General features: G+C 41.4%; 1 protein-coding gene across 1 annotated transcript in view; it reads left to right on the top strand.

Moving 5' to 3' along the window:
• Positions 1 to 5,837: 5,837 nt before the first annotated feature.
• The window catches only part of Rps6ka5 (ribosomal protein S6 kinase A5), a 158,118-nt gene continuing 144,273 nt past the window's right edge, over positions 5,838 to 19,682 (top strand). Inside the window, exon 1 of the mRNA XM_059279256.1 lies at positions 5,838 to 6,236. Within this exon, the coding sequence (XP_059135239.1) occupies positions 6,113 to 6,236 (124 nt within the window). The 5' untranslated portion in view covers positions 5,838 to 6,112. The remainder of the gene's footprint in view (positions 6,237 to 19,682) is intronic.

Here is a 19,682-nt window from a genome sequence, read left to right as displayed (position 1 = left end):
ATTGAGGTTCCTTCACATCTGTGAACTTACCTCCCAGCACTCTTGACTTCCGAACAGAGGCAGCATGGGAACTTCAGCAGCGAATGAGGATCTTCAGTCTGAATTTGATACCATGAACTGAGGTGCTCTCTGTAGCCTGTAGTTGGTCCCCTACACTCACTAGATCTATATCACACAATAAACATTCTGACAGGGTCAAAAAAGCATCAAGACCTGATAGTGCAGTTTTTTAATCTTTTTTTTTTCAGGGTCTCTGTAGATGAAGCTATAGTCTCCAACTCATAGAGATCCACCTGCCTCTGTCTCTTGAGTGCAGAGATTAAAGGTGTGCACCACCACACATGGCTGGTTTTGATTTTTTGAAAGATATCCGTTGTCATCTGAGCACATGTTGGGCTGTTTTGGTAGAGTTAAGGGGCAATGGGGTGTAGTCTACCTTGCATTATTGTGACCCAAATGCCTGAGAGAAATACTTTATAAGAGTTAAGATTTATTCTGGTTCACAATTTGGTTCATGGCAGTGGGAGTGTGTTTTGGAGACTGTTCACATTACAGCAGACCAGGAAGTAGAGAGTAGGGCAGGAACCAGGACTGGTGTTACTTTCAAAGGCCCACATATACTGTTTCTCCCATCAGCTGGGTTCATCTCCTAAAGGTTCCAGGGCTTCCCCAAAAGAGTGCCACCCGCTGGGGAACAGGCAATTAAAAACACGAGCCTGTGGGAACATTTCAGAGTTCAAGTACAATATCTGATGTGATGAGTCTTGGTATTTCCTACTTGTAAATCACAAAGTGACGAGTTTCTCGATTTCATTACATGAGAAATGAGGTTCCTCACATTGTAGTGGCTCACAGCAGGTCAGGTCTCTCCTAGGCTTCAGCCCCCATGTCAATGAAAGGGATGCAGCTAGAATCCATGAGGTAACAGAATGTTACCATAGACACCTGCTCATAGCTCAGGGGTTGAGTAGAGACTTCCATTCCCGAACAGCAGAAAAAAGTCAACTTTAAGAAAAAACAAACATTCTGAGCTTTCTTCTCGTTTATTCTCGGAGACCTGACTTCCCCCAAACAATTTCGCTTTCCAACCTTGTTAATGGACAGATCCTGCACTCTTCGTCTCTCAGGGCACTGATGGCTTCCTCAATTCCAGTTGCTACATTCAGATCACAGTGCATTTATTAGTTCCACTTTTCAACAATCTCGTCATTTGACTTCCGGCTATGGTTCTTTACCGCTATCCAGCACATTAAATATCCACCCATTTTATTCAGTGTTTTCAACCTGGGGTTATGATGTCTTTTCTCACACTATTGAATAGCAATAGCACCTCTGGAAGGTGGCTAGTTTTTACAAATTTCTGCTGGTTCATATTTATCATCCTCTAATGTGAAGGCTGTACGACAGAGCTGTGCCTTACAACCTGGTTATATATTACATTTACTGGGGGGAGCTTTAGGAAAACCCCAAAGTTCAGTCCTCATCCAAGGCTAATAATCTAAGTATTTATATTTTCCTCCTTTTAAAAGTATTTCAAGTGGGGATCCCATGGTGCACCTGGAGTTGGAGGCTCACCTACGCACCCATGTTAGCGCCAGCTCCCAGGTGACTTGTTCATTCTCACCTTCCGTGGTCACTGTTTCTTACCCAGGCCCCAGGGTCATTCAGTTTAGCCAGGTTGTTGCACAGTTGCTGATCTCTAACCCCAAGGGAAATGTAAATTGTTAAAGAAAGACACTTAGTGATCTTGATTCAGGGTGCCTAACTCCATTTGAGACCCCTGTGCTAGTCAACAATTGTCAAAGCTGACTTGCTGAATTTATCTCTCAGTGGCTTTTCCAATGTGTTTGCAGTTCCCCAAGTCCCCAACTCACCCCTTCCCTCCTCTCCGATCATTCAGCACAGTGTGGTGTTTGAAAGGTGAAACTCATCCTTATTTCTAAGCCTGGTAAATTTTGCAACTCTTCTGCAATTTAAACATTATCTAGAAGTGAATGAGATATGCAGATCTGGGGATATGGCTCAGTGGGCAGCGGTGAAACCCATCCTTATTTCTAAGCTTGGTAAATTCTGCAACTCTTCTGCAACTTAAAAATTACCTAGAAATAAGTGAGATAACAAGATCTGGGGCTATGGCTCAGTGGGCATAGCACTTGTTGCATAAGCATGAAGGCATGAGCTCAGATTCCCAGAGCCTACACAAAGCCAGGCTAGCATCTGTATTCCCAGTGTTCCTACGATAAGATGGGAGGCAGACACAAGAAAATCCCTGGGAGCTCATGGGCTGGCTAGGCTGGGTATCTATCACAGCAGCGAAGATACCCTGTCTCTAAAAAGGTGGAAAGTGAGAACCAAACCTGAAATTGTCCTCTGACCACACACACACACACACACACACACACACACACACACACACACACAAACACACACACACACACACACACACACACACACACAGAGAGAGAGAGAGAGAGAGAGAGAGAGAGAGAGAGAGAGAGAGAGAGAGAGCTTTTAAAAATACTATCCCAATCATATCCTTCTCCATTTTAAATTCCATTCATTGACAAATCTCTAAGTATTAATAAGACCAGCCATACACTCCACAATTGGGTCTTTGCCTCTACACCTCACAGCATGCTCTTATTTATAATATAATAAAGGCTCCACTGGCTTTCTCTCAGTCTCTCAAGTGCAACAGGTTCTTTATCTGTCTCATGACATCATCCTAACACTTTCCTGAATGATGCCCGTGTGAAATGGTGTATGACATGTTATGCTTTCACAGCAAATCATCCCACCATCTCAGTAGCTTATGTAAAAGACTATTATTGCAGGCCAGGCAGTTATTTTTCCAGTTAGAACTCAGCTCAGGAGTCTTCTAAAATGTGGCACCCCCATATTAAAAATGTGGCTTGTTGGGTGTGGTGGTGCACGCCTTTAATCCCAGCACTTGGGAGGCAGAGGCAGGTGATCTCTGAGAGTTTGAGGTCAGCCTGATCTACAAAGTGAGTTCCAGGACAGCCAGGGTTACACAGGGAAACCCTGTCTCGGAAAAAAAAAAAAAAAAGAAAGTTCTTCCTGTCTGCTCAAGAAGAGGAAATGAGATTGGTGAGCATTAGGCCAGCTTCTTCTAAGTCTTAGTTAGAATTTTATTCATCTTTAAAGATACAGTATAAAAAAATACTTCCATACCAAGACCTTCCAGCAACTCTAACCTAAACCAGGTACTCCTGATGCCCATTGTAGCACCTTGATTTTCCCTTATGGTGTGATTATAATGGGAAGCCTGCAATTTCTTTATGTAATTACCCAGAATTTATTTCCATTCTTTAACTGTAAGCTCTATAAAGAGCAAGGATGGCATCTGTTTTGTGTACACTGTGTCCTTGACACCTACCATGGTAATTGGTACATAATGGTGTGAAAGTTGTTGAATGAACAAATGAACAATCGCATACAGCCATTGCTTGGCTTCAATAGCACAGCTAAGTAAGTAGTCACAGTGTAGTGGGACAGGCATTCAAGGCAGCTTAATCCAGGGAGCGGTGGCCGTGATCTGATGGGGCTCCAGAGATGTCCTGCCGTCTCTTTCATGGTAACCTGATGCGGGAATCTGCCAACTATGGAGACCAAATATAGACCACTGTCTTATTTTTTAAAGGCCTATGAGCTAAAGATGGGCTTTGTATTTTTAAACAATTGAAAAGATATTAAGACAATACTGTATTATGACGTGTGAAATTCAAATTCCAATAGTCATTAAAACATCTTATGGGAACACAGCCATTCATTATTGTTTTTGACTGCTTTCCAGGGGAGTTGAGTAGTTATAAATGAGAGCATATGGCTCACAAAGCTTTGAATTTGCTATCTGGCCTCTAACAGGAAGATAGTTTGCCGGTCCCTCATTTAATCCATGCTCAATTTAGATCACTTTTTATCTTATTTACGTTCAAGTCTCCTCTTTCTCATTATCGTTTATTTCTGCTACTAGAAATTAAGCCATCAGTGCTAAACTTGCAGTAGACTCTTTCCCTGTGAGTTCTCACTTCCCTTCAGTCTTGTGAAAGGGTGAGTTAGAAGAGGATGACTTTGCTGTTCTAAGTAGTATATGGGATTTCTCATGTACTTGATAAAATCTGCAGTTCCGTACAGCATTTAAGAATCCCCATTGTCTTCCTGACATGATTCCTCTTCATTCTCAATTTAGCTAGATTTAGAATCACCTAGGCGACAAACCTGGGGGTGTCTCTTTTAAGGGTGTCTCCAGGGAGGCTTAACAGGGAAGATCCACCCTAGCTGTGGGCAGCACCATCCATGTGCTAGGATCCTGGACTCAATAAAAAGGAGAAAGCTGAGTGCCATGGTTAATCTCTGCTTCTGACTACAGACACAATGTGACCACTGTTCCTACCACTCTGCCTACCCCTCCATGACACACTCCAGCCTCAAAATAGGCACCATCCCCCCCACCCTTTCTTTAGGTTGCTTTTGTAAGGGTTTTTTTTTTTTTTTCAGTGAGAAGAAAAATACAGTTACACTCACCTTGCCTATTCAACTGTTTCTCTTACACTTCCACCTAGACTATCAATCACTTCACCTACCAGTACTTGCTCTCCTCTAGACCTAGGCTCACAGTTACCTGTGTGAAATGTTGGCAGTGGTATTTTTGTCTTCCTTGTCCTTTAAATTGGCTATCCGGATTTCCTCCTTGCCCTAAAAACCTTGAGAACAATTGTTGCCGTCTGTGCGATTCTCTAATGCTTTATGCTGTTCCACAGTTTTGTCTAAATTATTTATAGTTTTCTGTGTATATATACAGGTTGTCCATTTCTCAAGTTCCATTGAAAGCTGTTCAAGAGCAGGAATTGTATCCTATTTTGTGATTCTCCACACCCTTTGGTGCCTGGGAAGAGTGGTAAACATGAAAAAAAAAATTGGGATGAGGAAGTAGTTTAATTGGAAGAATGCTTGCCTAGCATTTATAGAGCCCGGGGTTCAATCCGCTAACTTCAGCACTTGAGAGGTGGTGGCAGAAGGACAGGGAGGTCAAGGTTGTACTGAGCTACAAAAATGAAAAATAAAATTGTCATCGTGACTTTTGTATGTAGGAACTACCTGTATTTATTTAAAATTTTAAAACTTAATTTTGTGTGTGTGAGTGTGTGGGTGATGCATGTCATAGAGCTGTGTCGGAGGGCAACTTGTTCATTCTCTCCTTTCACTAGACGGGAATTGCACTCTGGCTGTCCGCAAGCCACAGAACCATCTCCCCGGCCCCTACCTTTTTTAAACACAAAATCCACTTAACTTATTTAGTGCTAACTACAGCGAATAACATCATACGAGGACATGGCATCTTCCAGGCCATCACACATTTGTAGATCGTTGCCTAGGACCCTTGGACGCGCGCGCGCGCAAACACGTGGGTGACAAGTGCTTCTCTCCAGGACCCTCCTTTGTCCACGGTGATTGGCGGACCAAACGGTCCAATCGTCTTTCCCCGCCTCTTTCCGCAGTAGCCAATCAGAGGTCCGAAGAGCCTCCTGACTACTCGACTCTGTTTACTAACAGATCGAAGCTGGGGAATAAGGGGTGTGACAATTCTGGGGAGGTCAGGAGAGGGAAGGCCTCCCTGCGCGTGCGCACCAAAGCCAGTGGGTGGGGCCGAATCTTGGGTCTTGCCAATCGGAGCGTCCGCGCTCCTCCCTCTCCTGCCTCCCCGCCAAGCAACAACAATTCGAGCGGCGGGGCGGGGCGACTCGTGAAACGTCACGGCCGGCCGCCCAATGGGGACGGGCGCTGGCAGACGCGCGCGCACCGCGCCCAATAGCGCTGGTGGCTCGGGGCTGTCTCCTGGGCTGGCTGTGGGCGGAGCGGCCTGGCGGAGGAGGTGGAGGCGCAGGGCGCGGGGTTGCGGCGTACTAGCGGTGCCCGCCGAGGGGAGGAGGCGGAGGAGCTGCGCGGCCAGAGCGGGAAAGAGACTCACCTCGGCGGCGACGGAGTTGTGGCGCTGCCGCAGCTCGGCTCCTGGGGCTGTGACGAGACGGAGCGTCTGCTGTCCCTTCAGGTTCCCCTCGGAGCGACCCGCGCGATCGGAAAGAGGGTGAAGATGGAGGGGGAGGGCGGCGGCGGCAGCGGCGGCGGCAGCGGCGGCAGCGGCGGCGCGGGCACCAGCGGGGACGGCGGGGACGGCGGCGAGCAGCTCCTCACTGTCAAGCACGAGCTGCGGACCGGTGAGCGACCCCGCCCTCTGCCGGCCGGGCCAGCCGCGGAGGCGCGCCCGAGAGCCCGCTGGGGCGCGCGCGCAGGCCAAGGGGGGCGCGGGCTGGGGAGGCCGGCCAAGGGCGGGGCTTGGTGGGCAGAGGCGAGTCAGGGGTCTCGGGAGGCTCTGGGCAGGGGGCCGAAAGTTTGCTCACCCTGGGCCCCCAGTATCGGGTAGTGGCCTGGGAAGATGCCTTCGCGCCCCCCTTCCTGCACAGGTGACACATCTGTCACTACACTCTGTCACGAGCGAATGATGCTCTTTGCCTCGGCCGCGCGTTGTTTGTGGAGCGTGAACTCACTTTAACTTGCACCTCTGCCTCGGGTGGTCCAGGTGCGGGGGTGAGGAGTGTGTGTGTGTGTGTGTGTGTGTGTGTGTGTGTGTGTGTACGAGCACGAGCGTGTACCATCCCATAAAGGATAGCGATCCTGCGAAAGAGACACGAGGGATAGCTGGTCCCCGGTTAGTCTCTAGTGAGGTAAAGAGGCTTCGTGTAGTCCTTTCTCCTAGAGTTATCATGAAGTACTCTACTCGCCTTGAATTTCTTGCCAGCGTCTTTTGGGAAGCAGCCTGTATAAATGTAAAGTTCTAGGTGAAAGACTTCACTAGGCGGCTTCAGCGCTTACATCCCTGATGCTGGAGATCAGAAAAGCTGTGTGTGCTGAGCTTTTTACTTATTAAATGGCTTTTTCATTGGAAAATCCTTACTGTACCAATGGTACAGTTAGGGTCTCCCCTACCCCCCATGGAGTCGGGTCTCCCCTTACACTTTATTTTTTCTGAACGGAGAATGCATTTTGCTGACTTGTTATTAGCGTCAGTGGTTTAATATTTTTGACACTAAGTCTTTGGCATACTGAAGGACTCATTTTTGGTTGTGAGCCTAGCCTTTAATGGCTAAGCCCTCACTCCAGCCCGAAGGACTCATATTAAGTAGACACAGAGGGTATGTGGTAGGTTTCAGGTGTAATCCGGGTCCATCCTGCATTTATTGGGGACACATTGTAAAGTTAGCTGTGCTTCAGAGTTAATTAGTTTTTGTTATTTCCAATGAGGTTGCTCATTAGCTTTCCTTTGGGTGCCAGTCTTATGACTTAGCATAAGATGTCAAATTCATGCTTTCTTAATTCAACAGTTTTAAGCATTGTCATTTTTGATTGTTCTGACTCTATATCTTGAGCCAGTTATTCCATGGTATTTTTGAGTTCCTAACATAACCTGTGTAGATTTTTTTGAATCTTTTGCCTCCAAATTTAATCAACTGCTGATGTTTTCAACAGGTTTTTAAGTCATTTTCTTAGTATACATTTATCCAGTATTAATACCTAGTTTACACCAGGTACAATGTTACATGCTTTCTAGAGTGAGGATTTGGGTTTTTTTCTCCCTATCTTACATAATGATTCCTTGCTCTCTGTGTGTGTGGAATTATACTGTACAGCAAATGCTACTAGAAGTCTACACCTCAGCCATTGATTATGGAGCAAAAGCAGTCTTTTGCTCAAGGATCAAGGGGCAACCTACTTTTTAGTAGTCAACCAACTGCTCAGTGTCCAGATTTTGCAAACACTGCTAGTTCTGTAGAAAACAGTAAGCACTGTTTTATTTCCCCTTCTCAACTGTGTGAATCATCAGCTTTAAGTTTGCATTTAGAAATTTTTCTAGTGGATGAGATTGTACTGAACTCACTACTAATGTCAAAGGAAAGGAACAATCATTTTAATTTATTGCTAAACATTTGAATAACCTATCATATGTAATGGTCACAAAATACTGTTTAAATGTTGCTTGAAAGAGTCACTCACCCTTGTTCCTCTTAGCACTTGGAGGTATATAATAGGTGCTAGACTCTAGCAATGTGATCTGATGCGGTTCCTTCTCAAGCATCTCAGGCTGGTAGTTGGTGATTGTATTGTTGGTCATAGGATGAGTGAAAATGCAGTCAGAAACTCAATCTAAGGGCATGGAAATGGCTCCAGTGTGTAGACTGAGTAGTATGGCATACTTGGGCATAGAGTTGGAAGACACAGTAATGAATACTAGTTCTGCCACTTTGCTGGCTGTATAGACTTGGAACGTCTCAGGCTTACTTCTTTCATCTGTAAAATGTGAGAATTGAATGAGACACTACTGGAAAAATGTTAATCAGGTTACTGGCACATAGTAAGCAGTAGGAAATGTTGGTTGAATGAAAATCTAAAAAGTTACTTCACAACCAGATCTTATTGTAAAATGTGTGAATTAATCTAGTGTACTTGGAAAACAAATTAAGTCACTGGGTGGTTAGCCATCACCACATGACGACCTGGCTATTATCTTTTTCTATAGCTGTCTTGCTTTTTCAAGCAAAGGGCTAATTCCTTGTAATCATTTCTGTTATTGAGCACTTTGTGCATATCTTGCCCATCACAACATACAGTACTATAATAGTTCATTTACCTGGGGTTGAGGAGATGGCTCTGTGGGGTAGAGTACTTGTCATACAAATGTAAAGACCTGAGTTCGAATCCTTAGGACCTACAAAATGCTGGGTATGGTATTTTGTGGTGGTTTGAAAGAAAATGGCCCCACAAAGGGAGTGGCACTATTAGGAGGTGTGGCTTTCTTGGAGTAGATGTAGCCTTGTTGGAGGAAGTGTGTCACTGTGGGGGTGGGCTTTGAGGTCTCCTTTGCTCAAGCTACTCCCAGTGAGACAGATCACTTCCTGTTGACTGTAAGTCAAGATGTAAGAACTCTCGGCTCCTGCTGCAGCGCTATGTCTACCTGCATGCTGCCATGTTCCCTGCCATGATGATAATGGATTGAACTTCTGAAACTGTAAGCTGCCACCTCAATTAAATGTTTTCCTTTATAAGAGTTGCTGTGATCATGGCATGTCTTCACAGCAATAGAAACCCTAACTAAGACATAGTGTGTATCTGTAATCCTAGTGCTTGTGTAGTACCATGAGAGCTGGAGACAGAAGAGTCTCTAGAATCTTTAGGCCTGCTAGCCTGGTATACACACTGGTGAAGAACAAAAGAGCCCTGTCTTAAACAAGGTGAAAGGTGAGGATTGATACAGTGGCATGTGTGTGCCCATACTCTCTCTTACTTACACGCACACGCACACGCACATCTCTCTGTGTCAGATAGTAAGGTCCTTGAGGGCAGAAATCTTTTTTTTTTATTTTGTCTATTTGTAGCCTGTGGTATTTGATAGGTGTTCACATATTTGTTGATTTAATTCAATTGGATGAAAAATAAGGGCAAGGTTTGCAGATGTTAGGTCTTGATAAATTGATAACAGTAACTATAAAAGATGAAGAATACAGAATTTAAGATCAAGTAAATCATCATAAATTCTTGAGCATTTTCTGATTTCTGGCCTAGATGGTATTGATGATACCAAAGATGATTAAGAAAATGTTCTGCTGTCTAGCTGTAGAGGAAGAGGAAGAGCCCATATAAACCAGTAATTAGGATGTATTATTTCTTAGGTATAATAATAGAAAGATACGAAATGTATAAATGCAACAAAAGAAAGATTAAAGCCTTTAGCCTTTAAATAGTCAAATGTAACTTGGTTGAAAACCAGTGGAAAATAGAGATTATTTTACTCATTTATTCAATAAATATTTTGTCACTTTTTATGTACTGAGTGCTGTTTTACATGCTGAGGTTAAGAAAGTGGCTTCTCCACTGGGAAGCTAGGTCTGAGAAATCACTAGAACCAGAGACTTACATTGGCTCTACTGTGTCTTAAATCTCTTTTAGTCCAGGTGTCAAGTCTTAATTCTTCTTACACGGTTGTCTACTTTCCCCCAAGGAGGTAAAAACTGGACAGCACTGAAGTTCTACATTTTATGGCTTTAGCTATTGAAGGACACTATCTGTTTGCCACTTTCAGTTAAATTCTGAGAGAAAGACTTTATTGGTTCAGTTTTGATCAGGTGTCTGCTTTGGCTCATTCAGTTAAGACTGTGTGATGGGATCATGTCCTAACATGCCAGCAACTGCAGCAAACATACGGATAAGGATAAACTGAACTCCTAGAGGAGGAAGGGTTGCTGGGCGGGTCATCCCTTTGATTACTGTTTTGGGGAGAGTGCCTAACATTACGGAGAGTGTTGCAGAAGCTTATCTATTTTGTAGTAACAGTGGAAACTCCAGTGGCTTATAGGACATGATTTCTGTTTGTTAGGGATTTGTGAGTTGCTTAGTTGATGGTTCTGCTCAGATCCTCATCAGTGGGAGATCTCACTAGGCCATATCCCCAGGTGAAGAGCTAGGAAATTAATGACTGTTCAGAGAGGGAGAATCAGTCTTCCCCAGGAACTTGCCCCCTAATCCAATACCAGTGTTTAACCCTAAAATTATATACGTATGAGCAACACTAAAACGGACTCAGCAGGTTGCATTTATAATTTATTTGCATGTATGTAAAAAGGGGTCCCAGATTTGAGAGGGAGCAAGGGAAGAGGTACAGGAAAGGTTGGAAGGATAAAAGGGACAGGGAAAAGGATGTAAATACATATACATATGTGAAATATAAAAAGAAATTAAAAACCCCAAAATAAGTAAGATGTTAGCCAGAACTAGTCAGCTGAACTTATCTGGGGCTAGTGGCTCACCTTCAAAGACTGCTCACTCATACGTATTGGGGAGGCTGTATCAGTTCCTTTCTGTGTGGACCTTTCCATAAGGTCGCTTGAGTGTTGGAAGAACATGGAAGCTGGCTTCTCCTCAGACAAGTGGTCCAGGAGGGCAAAGTGGAAGCTATGTTTCTTTTGTTAAATAGCTTTGTCTAAGGTATACAATAATGTACCATACAATCCTTTTATTTATATATATAATTTTATTTAATTTTTTTTCATTTTTACATACCAACCACATTTCCCCCTCCCTCCCCTCCTCCCGCTCCCCCTCCCACCTCCCCCTCACCCCACCCCCCATCCACTCCTCAGAGATGGTAAGGCCTCCCTCCCATGGGGAGTCAACAAGGTCTAGCACATCAAGTTGAGGCAGGCCCAAGCATACAACCCTCTTTTAAGTATACAACACTCTTTTAAGTATACAATGAATTGTAGCATAGTTACAGAGATACATAACCATCATTGAAATCTAATTTTAAAACATTTTTATCACCCTATAAAGGAACTTCATACCCCTTTGCTTTAGTCATCCTATATTCCCACTGTCTAGGGCTAGCCAACCACCAGTCTATTTTCTGTTTATATATTTGTCTATTATTTTATTATAATACCATTTTAAACTTTTGTAACTCTATTTTTTTCAGCAAACATGGTGTTATGAAGATCCAACCACACTGTAGCATGTATCAACACTTAATTTTTTGTTGACAAATTGTATTTATTTGTATTAGGTAGATAATCACATTTTGATTATCCACTCAGTTGGTTGACATTTGGGTTCTTTCTACCTTTTGTGCCATGCACATTTGTAGACAAAAATTTTCATGTATCTGTTTTCATTTCTTTTGGGTACTAATCAACAATAAAATTGTTGGATATTATGAAGCCAAACTTTTTCAAACTGAGCTTTTTTCCACCAGCAGTATGAGGTATTAAATTTCACCATAGCCTAGCCAATGTTTGGTATTATCTGTCTCACACTTTTAGCCATCCTAGAATAGGTGAAGTGGTATCTTTCATTAAGGCTTTGACTTGTATTTCCCTAATGATGTTGCATGTGCTTTTAAGCACTTAAGATATACAAATAGACCTTGTATATCTTTAGGGAAATATTTACTTCTACCTTTGGCCTATTTTGCAGTTGTTTATTCCCCACTCCTTTCCCTCCCTCTCTGTTTTGAGACAGGGTCTTACTATGTAAACCTGGCTGACCTGGAACTCACTGTATAGACCAGGCTGGCCTGGAACTCACAGAGATCCTAATTTCTTTTTTATTATTGAAAAAAATCTTTATTTTAGATATATATCTCTTAATCAGATACACAATTGCAAATATTTTTTTCATAAAATGAATTGTCTTTTCATTTTTTTTGAGGGGTGGTATTCTGAGAAGCATGAAAGGCTTTAATTTTGATAAAAACTAATTTGTTTGCCCCTTGCCCCTCTTGTTGTTTGTATTTTGCTCTTTTGGTGAGCCCGCCACTCAGTTTCCAAATAAATCACACACAGAGGCTTATACTTAATTATGAATACCTGGCCTTAGCTTAGCTTGTTTCTTGCTCGTTTTCTTTAACTTAAATTATCCTGTCTACTTTTTGCCTCTGGGCTTTTCTCATTTTCTTACTTCTGTAAATCTTACTCTTACTCCATGGCTTGCTGTGTAGCTGGGTGGCTAGCCCTTTGCATCCTCCTCCTTCTCTGGCTCCTTCTCTTCCCTCTCAGATTTCTCCTTCTATTTATCCTTTCTGCCTTCCAGCCCCGCCTATTCCTGTCTCCTGCCTCACTATTGGCCATTCAGCTCTTTATTAGACTGTCAGGTGTTTTAGACAGGCAAAGTAACACAGCTTCACAAAGCTAAACAAATGCAACCCTCCCTCCTGGTTTTCTTTGTTCTGCCATAGACATATCTTTGTTTTCTTCTAAGAGTTTTATGCTTTTTAGCTGTTAGAACAAGATTTTTGAATTTGAATTAATTGTTACATATTATATGGGGTAGTAATCCAGATTCATATTTTTGTGTGTAGATATTCAGTTGTCCTTGTGCCATTTTTGAAAAGACTGCTCTTTCACTATTTATCTTGGCACCTTCTCTGAAAAATTAATTAACCATTGATATAGCGGTTCATTTTAGATTCTCAGTTCTATTCCGTTGTTTCTCTTTTAGCTAATTCCATAAAACTAGAAATTACAAACTTAGTTTTGAAGTTGGAAAGTACAAATCTTCAACTTTTGTCGTTTCCAAGATTATCTTGGTTATTCTGGGTCCCTTGATTTTTACATATGACTTCAGCATCAACTTACTGGTTTCTTCAAAGAAGGTATTTGGGTGATGTTCTGATGTGGATTGCATTGAATTCATAGGTTAGTTTTGAGAGTTGCCATCTTAGTAGCGTTATCTGGTCCATGAACATGGGATGTCTTTCCATTTGTGTAGCTCTTCTTTCATTTTTTTGGGCAATGTTTTCTTCTTTTTAGAGTATGAGTTTGTCCTTCTTTTGTTAAATTTATTCCTAAGTATTTCATTTTTTGATGTATAATAGTATAATAGTAATGAAATTATTTTATTTTTGGAATGTTAATGTCTCTAGAGATCTATTATGTGTTGCAACTTTGGTGAACAAGTTTATTTATTCTAATAGTACCTTAGTGTATGTCTTAGTATTTTTACTGACTAGATTATGTAGATAGAGTTTTCCTGCCTGGCCCACAGTCAGGACAAATCTCTGTCACCAGCCAGTCTCACAGCCGCTCAGACCCAACCAAGTAAACACAGAGACTTATATTGCTTATAAACTTTATGGCTGTGTCACGCTTCTTGCTAACTGTTCTTATATCTTAAATTAAACCATTTCTATAAATCTATACCTTGCCACGTGGCTCATGGCTTACCGGCATCTTCACATGCCGCTTGTCATGGCGGCAGCTGGCAGTGTCTCTGACTCAGCCTTCCACTTCCCAGATTTATTCTCCTCCTTGTCCTGCCTATACTTCCTCCTGCCTGACTACTGGCCAATCAGTGTTGTATTTACTAACCAATCAGAGCAACACATTTGCCATACAGAACATCCCACAGCACTTCCCCTTTTCTTTTTTTTCTTTTTTTTTTTTTTTTCAAAAAGGAAGGTTTTAACCTTAACAAAGTAAAATTACATATAATTTGGGAATTTGGGCATAGCTTCTCTTACTACTTCCTGCTGGAGGGGGCCACTGTATCTTATGGTGACACAAAGAAAATTTTAGGATTATGGAATAGTCCTCATAGTCATGAGGCTGTATTGTCTGAGCCAGTTGCCTTCAAACCGTTCTAGATGTTGGATCATCTGGGCCGTGGTGTCATTGGAGACCTTTCAGGGGGTCTTGGCTGGTCAAACCTGATGTATCTTAATCTGGAACAAATCCATAGCCTCTGGCTTTCTGTGGAAACAAAAGCAGAGACTTTTCCAAAGCAACATATCCTTATATTCAAATTTTGAAGTCAAGGTACCTTTAAAATATACATTTTGGCATAACTCAACAGCTTTTACAATCAAATGTTTTTCTTCAGTTACGAATATCAAAGACAACATAATCCAGATTCTCTGTGTGATAGCCATCTTTACGTGGCTTATTACCTTTATTGTTTCTTTAAAGACTTTATTTTTAAAAACTATCTATTTGTTTATATAACTGTATATATTCCTTCTTTTCTCTCTTTTAAGCTTACTTCAGAGCTATTAGCAAGCCATAGTAAAGCCAGGCGGTGGCGGCGTACGCTTGTAATCCCAGCACTTGGTAGGCAGAGCTAGGTAGATCTCTGTGTGTTCAGAGATACAGCCATCATTGGAGACACACGCCTTTAATCTCAATACCAACCATAGAAGACCTGGAGGTCTATACAGACAGACAGTGACGAGGTGGTCATGTGGTTGGGTTTACAACCAATGAGAAGGCAGAACCGAAAGTCTTTATAAAGACTTTAACACAGGAAGTAGCTCTCTTTCAGAGAGGTAGGACCACGGCAGGAGGAAGGGTAAGGTTTTAGTTCTTAGCTCTGACCTCTTGGCAACTTTATTTATTAACATACAAATAACATTTTAGTACAAAATAAAATATCACCATGTTATTATATTGTGATTATCTATCTATCTATCTATCTATCTATCTATCTATCTATCTATCTATCTATGGTGTGTGTGTGTGTGTGTGTGTGTGTGTGTGTGTGTGTAGTTGTGTATGAGAGAGTGAGAAAGAGTCAGTTAGTTTTACTTCTCCTTCCTAATATGAATGCCTTTTGTGTCATTTTGTTTAATTGCCCTGGCTAGGGATGTTCACTATTCAAGTAGAATCGGCAAGAATAGACATCCTTGTCTAGTGCCTTATCTAGCAGGAAAGCATTAATCATCCATCACTAATTACAGGGCTGGCTGTCAGTTTTTCATGGATGCCTTGTACAAACTGAGAAAGTCTCCTGTTCCTGGTGTTTAATTGTTAAAGAGTGCTGGACCTTGTCAGATGCTTTTCTTCATCTATTGAAATGATGATGTAGTTTTGTTTTATTGATGAGGATTATTACATTGATTGATTATTGGGTGTTAAGATAGCCTCACATTCTGGGATAAACCCTGTGTGATCACGATCCTTTTTACATGCTGCTGGAGTCAGTTTACTATTATTTTGTTGAGGACTTTTGTGTTTATTGTTCACTAGAGGTATCTGTTTTCTTATTTTGTGATGCTTTGCAAAAAACATCTTCTTGACTATTTTAGCTACCAACTATGGAGTTTCCCTATAGAGTTTGAGTACTGGTATGTATATTTGAAGTCTTTTAAGTAATGATTTAACAAAGGTCAGAGTATAGGCTGTAGTTTTGAATTTGCTCCTAACTTGCTGTATGACCTGGAGTAAATTATTTGCCTTTCTGAGCTTAAATTTTCTTATTCATAATGACATCCAGACTAATTACCAGAATTAAGCTGGTGTTTTATGGTATTTCTGTGTAGTAGACAAAGGTCAAGAATTGTTATTTGCTTTTAATTTTACTAGATGAATCATGTAGAATCCCACTGAAAAAGAACAGTCTCTGATGTGTATAGAGTTGGTTCTCTCCTTCCTCCTTTACATAGATTCCAGGGATTGAATCCAGGCCACGAGGCTTCAGTTTTACCTGCCAAGCTGTCTTGCTGTCTCCCCCGCTAGCCCCAATACCCCGCAACTAGATTCTTGAGAGTCTAAAAGAAAATCCCTGTTAAAATTTCTCTCGTGAATGTCAGAGATTGAGAAAATTATCTATTTAGGCAAAGAGAGTGGCAGCTCAACCCTCTGTCAAAGGGGATTCAAGTGTATTTTATATTTTCAGTCTGGGGGAAAGCCTCAGGTGACCTAACGTATTAACCCCAACATTAACCTCTGCTTTAAAGTGAGGAAGCATCTTGAAACTACAGACAGATGTGTTTTGATGGGCAGGGTTGAGTTCTTTGATGTGAACAAGATGTTCAGGAGAGCTCCTCTAGGGTTGAATTTCAGAGTTAATCTTGGGTTGAGAAATGTCAGTCCTCAAATGCAGTGGGACAGGAGGGAAGAGGCTGCCACAGGCACCACCTTTGAATCCTCTGAATGACTTACAGATCTTTGTATTCATCTCAAAGGTGTAATAATTCCTGCTTTTCTCCTTTTTTGTCAGGGAACATGAATAGGTTCTAAAATAGAATCTTAGCCTCACTGTGTTTGTTTCTAGCAATGTCCCTCTTGCTCAGATGTAGCTATCATTCCCAAATCAAATGAGTTCTCTGGACTACATACATCCCTAAAATTGTAAGTGAACTCTCTCACTTCTAACTCTTTTTTCAGTCATCCATTAGACATTGCTCCCTACGACTTCAGGAAGAATAGGGAGATTAGATTTTGTATGTGTGCCTGGAGTTCACTTTTTCTAGACTGGCTGACCAGAAAGCCCGTAGGATCTGTTTTGCCTCCCAGTGAGGGGGTTATGTCAAATGCCTCCATGCCCAGCATTTCTTTTCTTTCTTTCCTTGTCTGTTTGTTTCTTTGCTTGATTTTGCTATTTTTTTTTTTTGTTTCGTTTTGTTTTTTGAGACAGGGCTTCTCTGTGTACTTTTAGTGCCTGTCCTGGATCTCGCTCTGTAAACCAGGCTGGCCTTGAACTCACTGAGATCCGCCTGCCTCTGCCTCCCAAGTGCTGGGATTAAAGGTGTGTGCCACTGCTGCCCGGCTTAAAATTTTTTTTTTGTTGTTGTTGTTGTTTTTTTTGTTGTTGTTGTTTTTCGAGACAGAGTTTCTCTGTGTAGTTTTGGTGCCTGTCCCAGATCTCACTCTGTAGCCCAGGCTGGCCTCGAACTCACAGAGATCCGCCTGGCTCTGCCTCCCGAGTGCTGGGATTAAAGGTGTTCGCCACCACCACCCGGCTTCTTTGCTTGATTTTGGAGACAGGACCATAGCCTTGGCTGTCCTGGAACTTGCTATGTAGACCAGACAGGCCTTGAATTCAGAGATCCACTTACCTGTGCCTCTGAAGTGCTAGGATTAAAGTACCATCTTGCCCAGCTTGTCTGTGGGTGCTGAGAATCTGAACACAGGTTCACATTGCAAGCATTTTACCCACATCTCTCCAGTGGTTTTAGTATAGTATCTGGTATTGTAGTTATTTTATCACATTCAAGTTTTGTCTGTGTGGGCCTCTTTTTAAATAATCTACATGTTCTTGACCTCTAAAAAGTCATGTAAATGGTATTTTTTAATATCAGATTATTTGGAATAGAGAAAGTAAGCTTGGTACTTAAAAGAATTCTATCTTAGCTCTTTTATTTAAAATTTTTTTGGTTGGGTTTCCATTTCTGACTCATACTGTTGTGTAGATTTTTCTAACATGTCATCTTTATAATTTAGGTAATGTTAATGAGTTTTTGTAGGTACATGTGCAGATGTGTGTGTTTGCAGGTATACATGCACATGTGTGTTTGTGCCTGTGGAGGCTAGTGAACAAACTCAGTACCATCCATCTTTTTTTTAGACTTGCCAAATAGGCTTATGCTAGCTGGTTAGTGAGCCCCAGGGATCTCCCTGTTTCTGCCTAATGAGTATGGACCACTTGTAATCTATGTGTTCCTGACCTGAAAATTGTATAAATAATACTTTTAATACCAAATTACTTGGAATATAAAGGAGTGTGTATTCCATTTATGAAGCCCAGATTTTTTTTTTTTCTTACATGGGTTCTGGGGATCAAATAGGTCACAAGCATGTTACTAGTTGAACCTGCTCGTTAGCTCATAATGACATCTTGTGTGATTGGCTGAATAAATGACCTCTCTTCCTCTTCCTAAATATATCCAGATTCTAATCCCAGGAATTCTGGGAGTATGCTGTATATTACCTGTCAAAAAAAACTTTGCATGTTTGATTAGGCATCCTGGGGTTGAGAGATTATCCTGGTTTATCTAATCACACTGGTAGGAAAATTGGAGACCCAGAGTCAGAGGTGACTTGAGGGTGGAAGCCAGTCAGCATGATGCCATGGCTGCAAAGCGTCAAGACCTACATACAGCCTCTAGATGTTGGGTACCTGGTTTTTCTCTAGAATGTCTCAGAGAAACACAGCTCTGTAGTTTCTTGATTTTTATCTCAGTTTCAGACTTCTGATTTCTAGAACTGTAAGAAGAGAAATTCATGTTGTTAATAAACCATGAAGTTTATGCTAATCTTCACAGCAGCAATGGTAAGCAGTATATTTCCTTAAGATGGGTTGAACCAGCAGCACAGTTTGCTCTAAGAGACAATTTTGCTCACATGTTGTAATAACAGAAATTATCACATACTGCAGTAAATTAAACCATTTAAGTTGAAAATGGTATCATTTTGTAGAGGTAGAATGTTGTCTTTTCTGAGGCTTCCAGATGTGACATTCCTTTCTTATCTTACCCTAAAGCTAATTGTGTTGCTTTGAGCCAGCTGTTCTGTATTTCATAGGAATACTCTGAGTAGGTGCCTGAGTAGATTTTTTTTTCTTAAAGGTTCTTGCTATAACCCAGGCTAGCCTCAAACTTGCAATGAATTCCTGCTTTAGTTTCCTAAGCTGGGATTATAGGTGTGTGCCAGTATTCATGACCCTAGGAGGCTTGGATTAGGTGGGTGGCACACAGCATCTGACTGTAAGTGTAACTTTAGTTTTCTCCTTGTGTTGCTTGTGCTGTTCTTACTTTTATTCTTTCATCTCTTTATTTAATCCCAATAATATTCCTTTTATATTTTCCATACCAAAGCATGAATTAAAAGATACAGATAAGTACCTTTATATTTAAATACATATATTCATAGCACAAATAATATGGAAAATGTGGGAAGACAGTCGGACTTAATAGTGTTTTGCTTAAGTAAAATCTTGGTCATTCTGTTTTTATTTTTCACTTTATCCTAAAGAAAACAAAGTGAATTCTCTTATTATAGAACTTTTAGTTTTTGATCAGATACAAAATGATAAATCAGTAAAATAGAGGTGTAAAGAAATTCTGTAGACAAAACTCTGAGACTGCACACAGGGCTCTCCTTTTATCCATTAACTGAAATATTCAATCAGTTGAACCACTCTGTCCTCTAACCACATAAGTACTCTGATGCAGGATTATGTGTTTTTCTTAAAGGAAGAATTATTTAAAATACATTGAAAAGTGAATGCCACTGCTGTCAAATACACTGTTTTAGCAGTATACTTGCACTAACAACTCCCATGATCTTAACTTGTTTTTCCTTTATACTCACACTGTTTGTTTGTAATCAAACACCATAGTTAGG

The sequence above is a fragment of the Peromyscus eremicus genome, chromosome 14 (assembly GCF_949786415.1).
Source record: "Peromyscus eremicus chromosome 14, PerEre_H2_v1, whole genome shotgun sequence".
In the NCBI taxonomy this organism is placed as follows: Eukaryota; Metazoa; Chordata; class Mammalia; order Rodentia; family Cricetidae; genus Peromyscus; species Peromyscus eremicus.
This window is presented reverse-complemented; position numbering and strand designations above follow the sequence as displayed.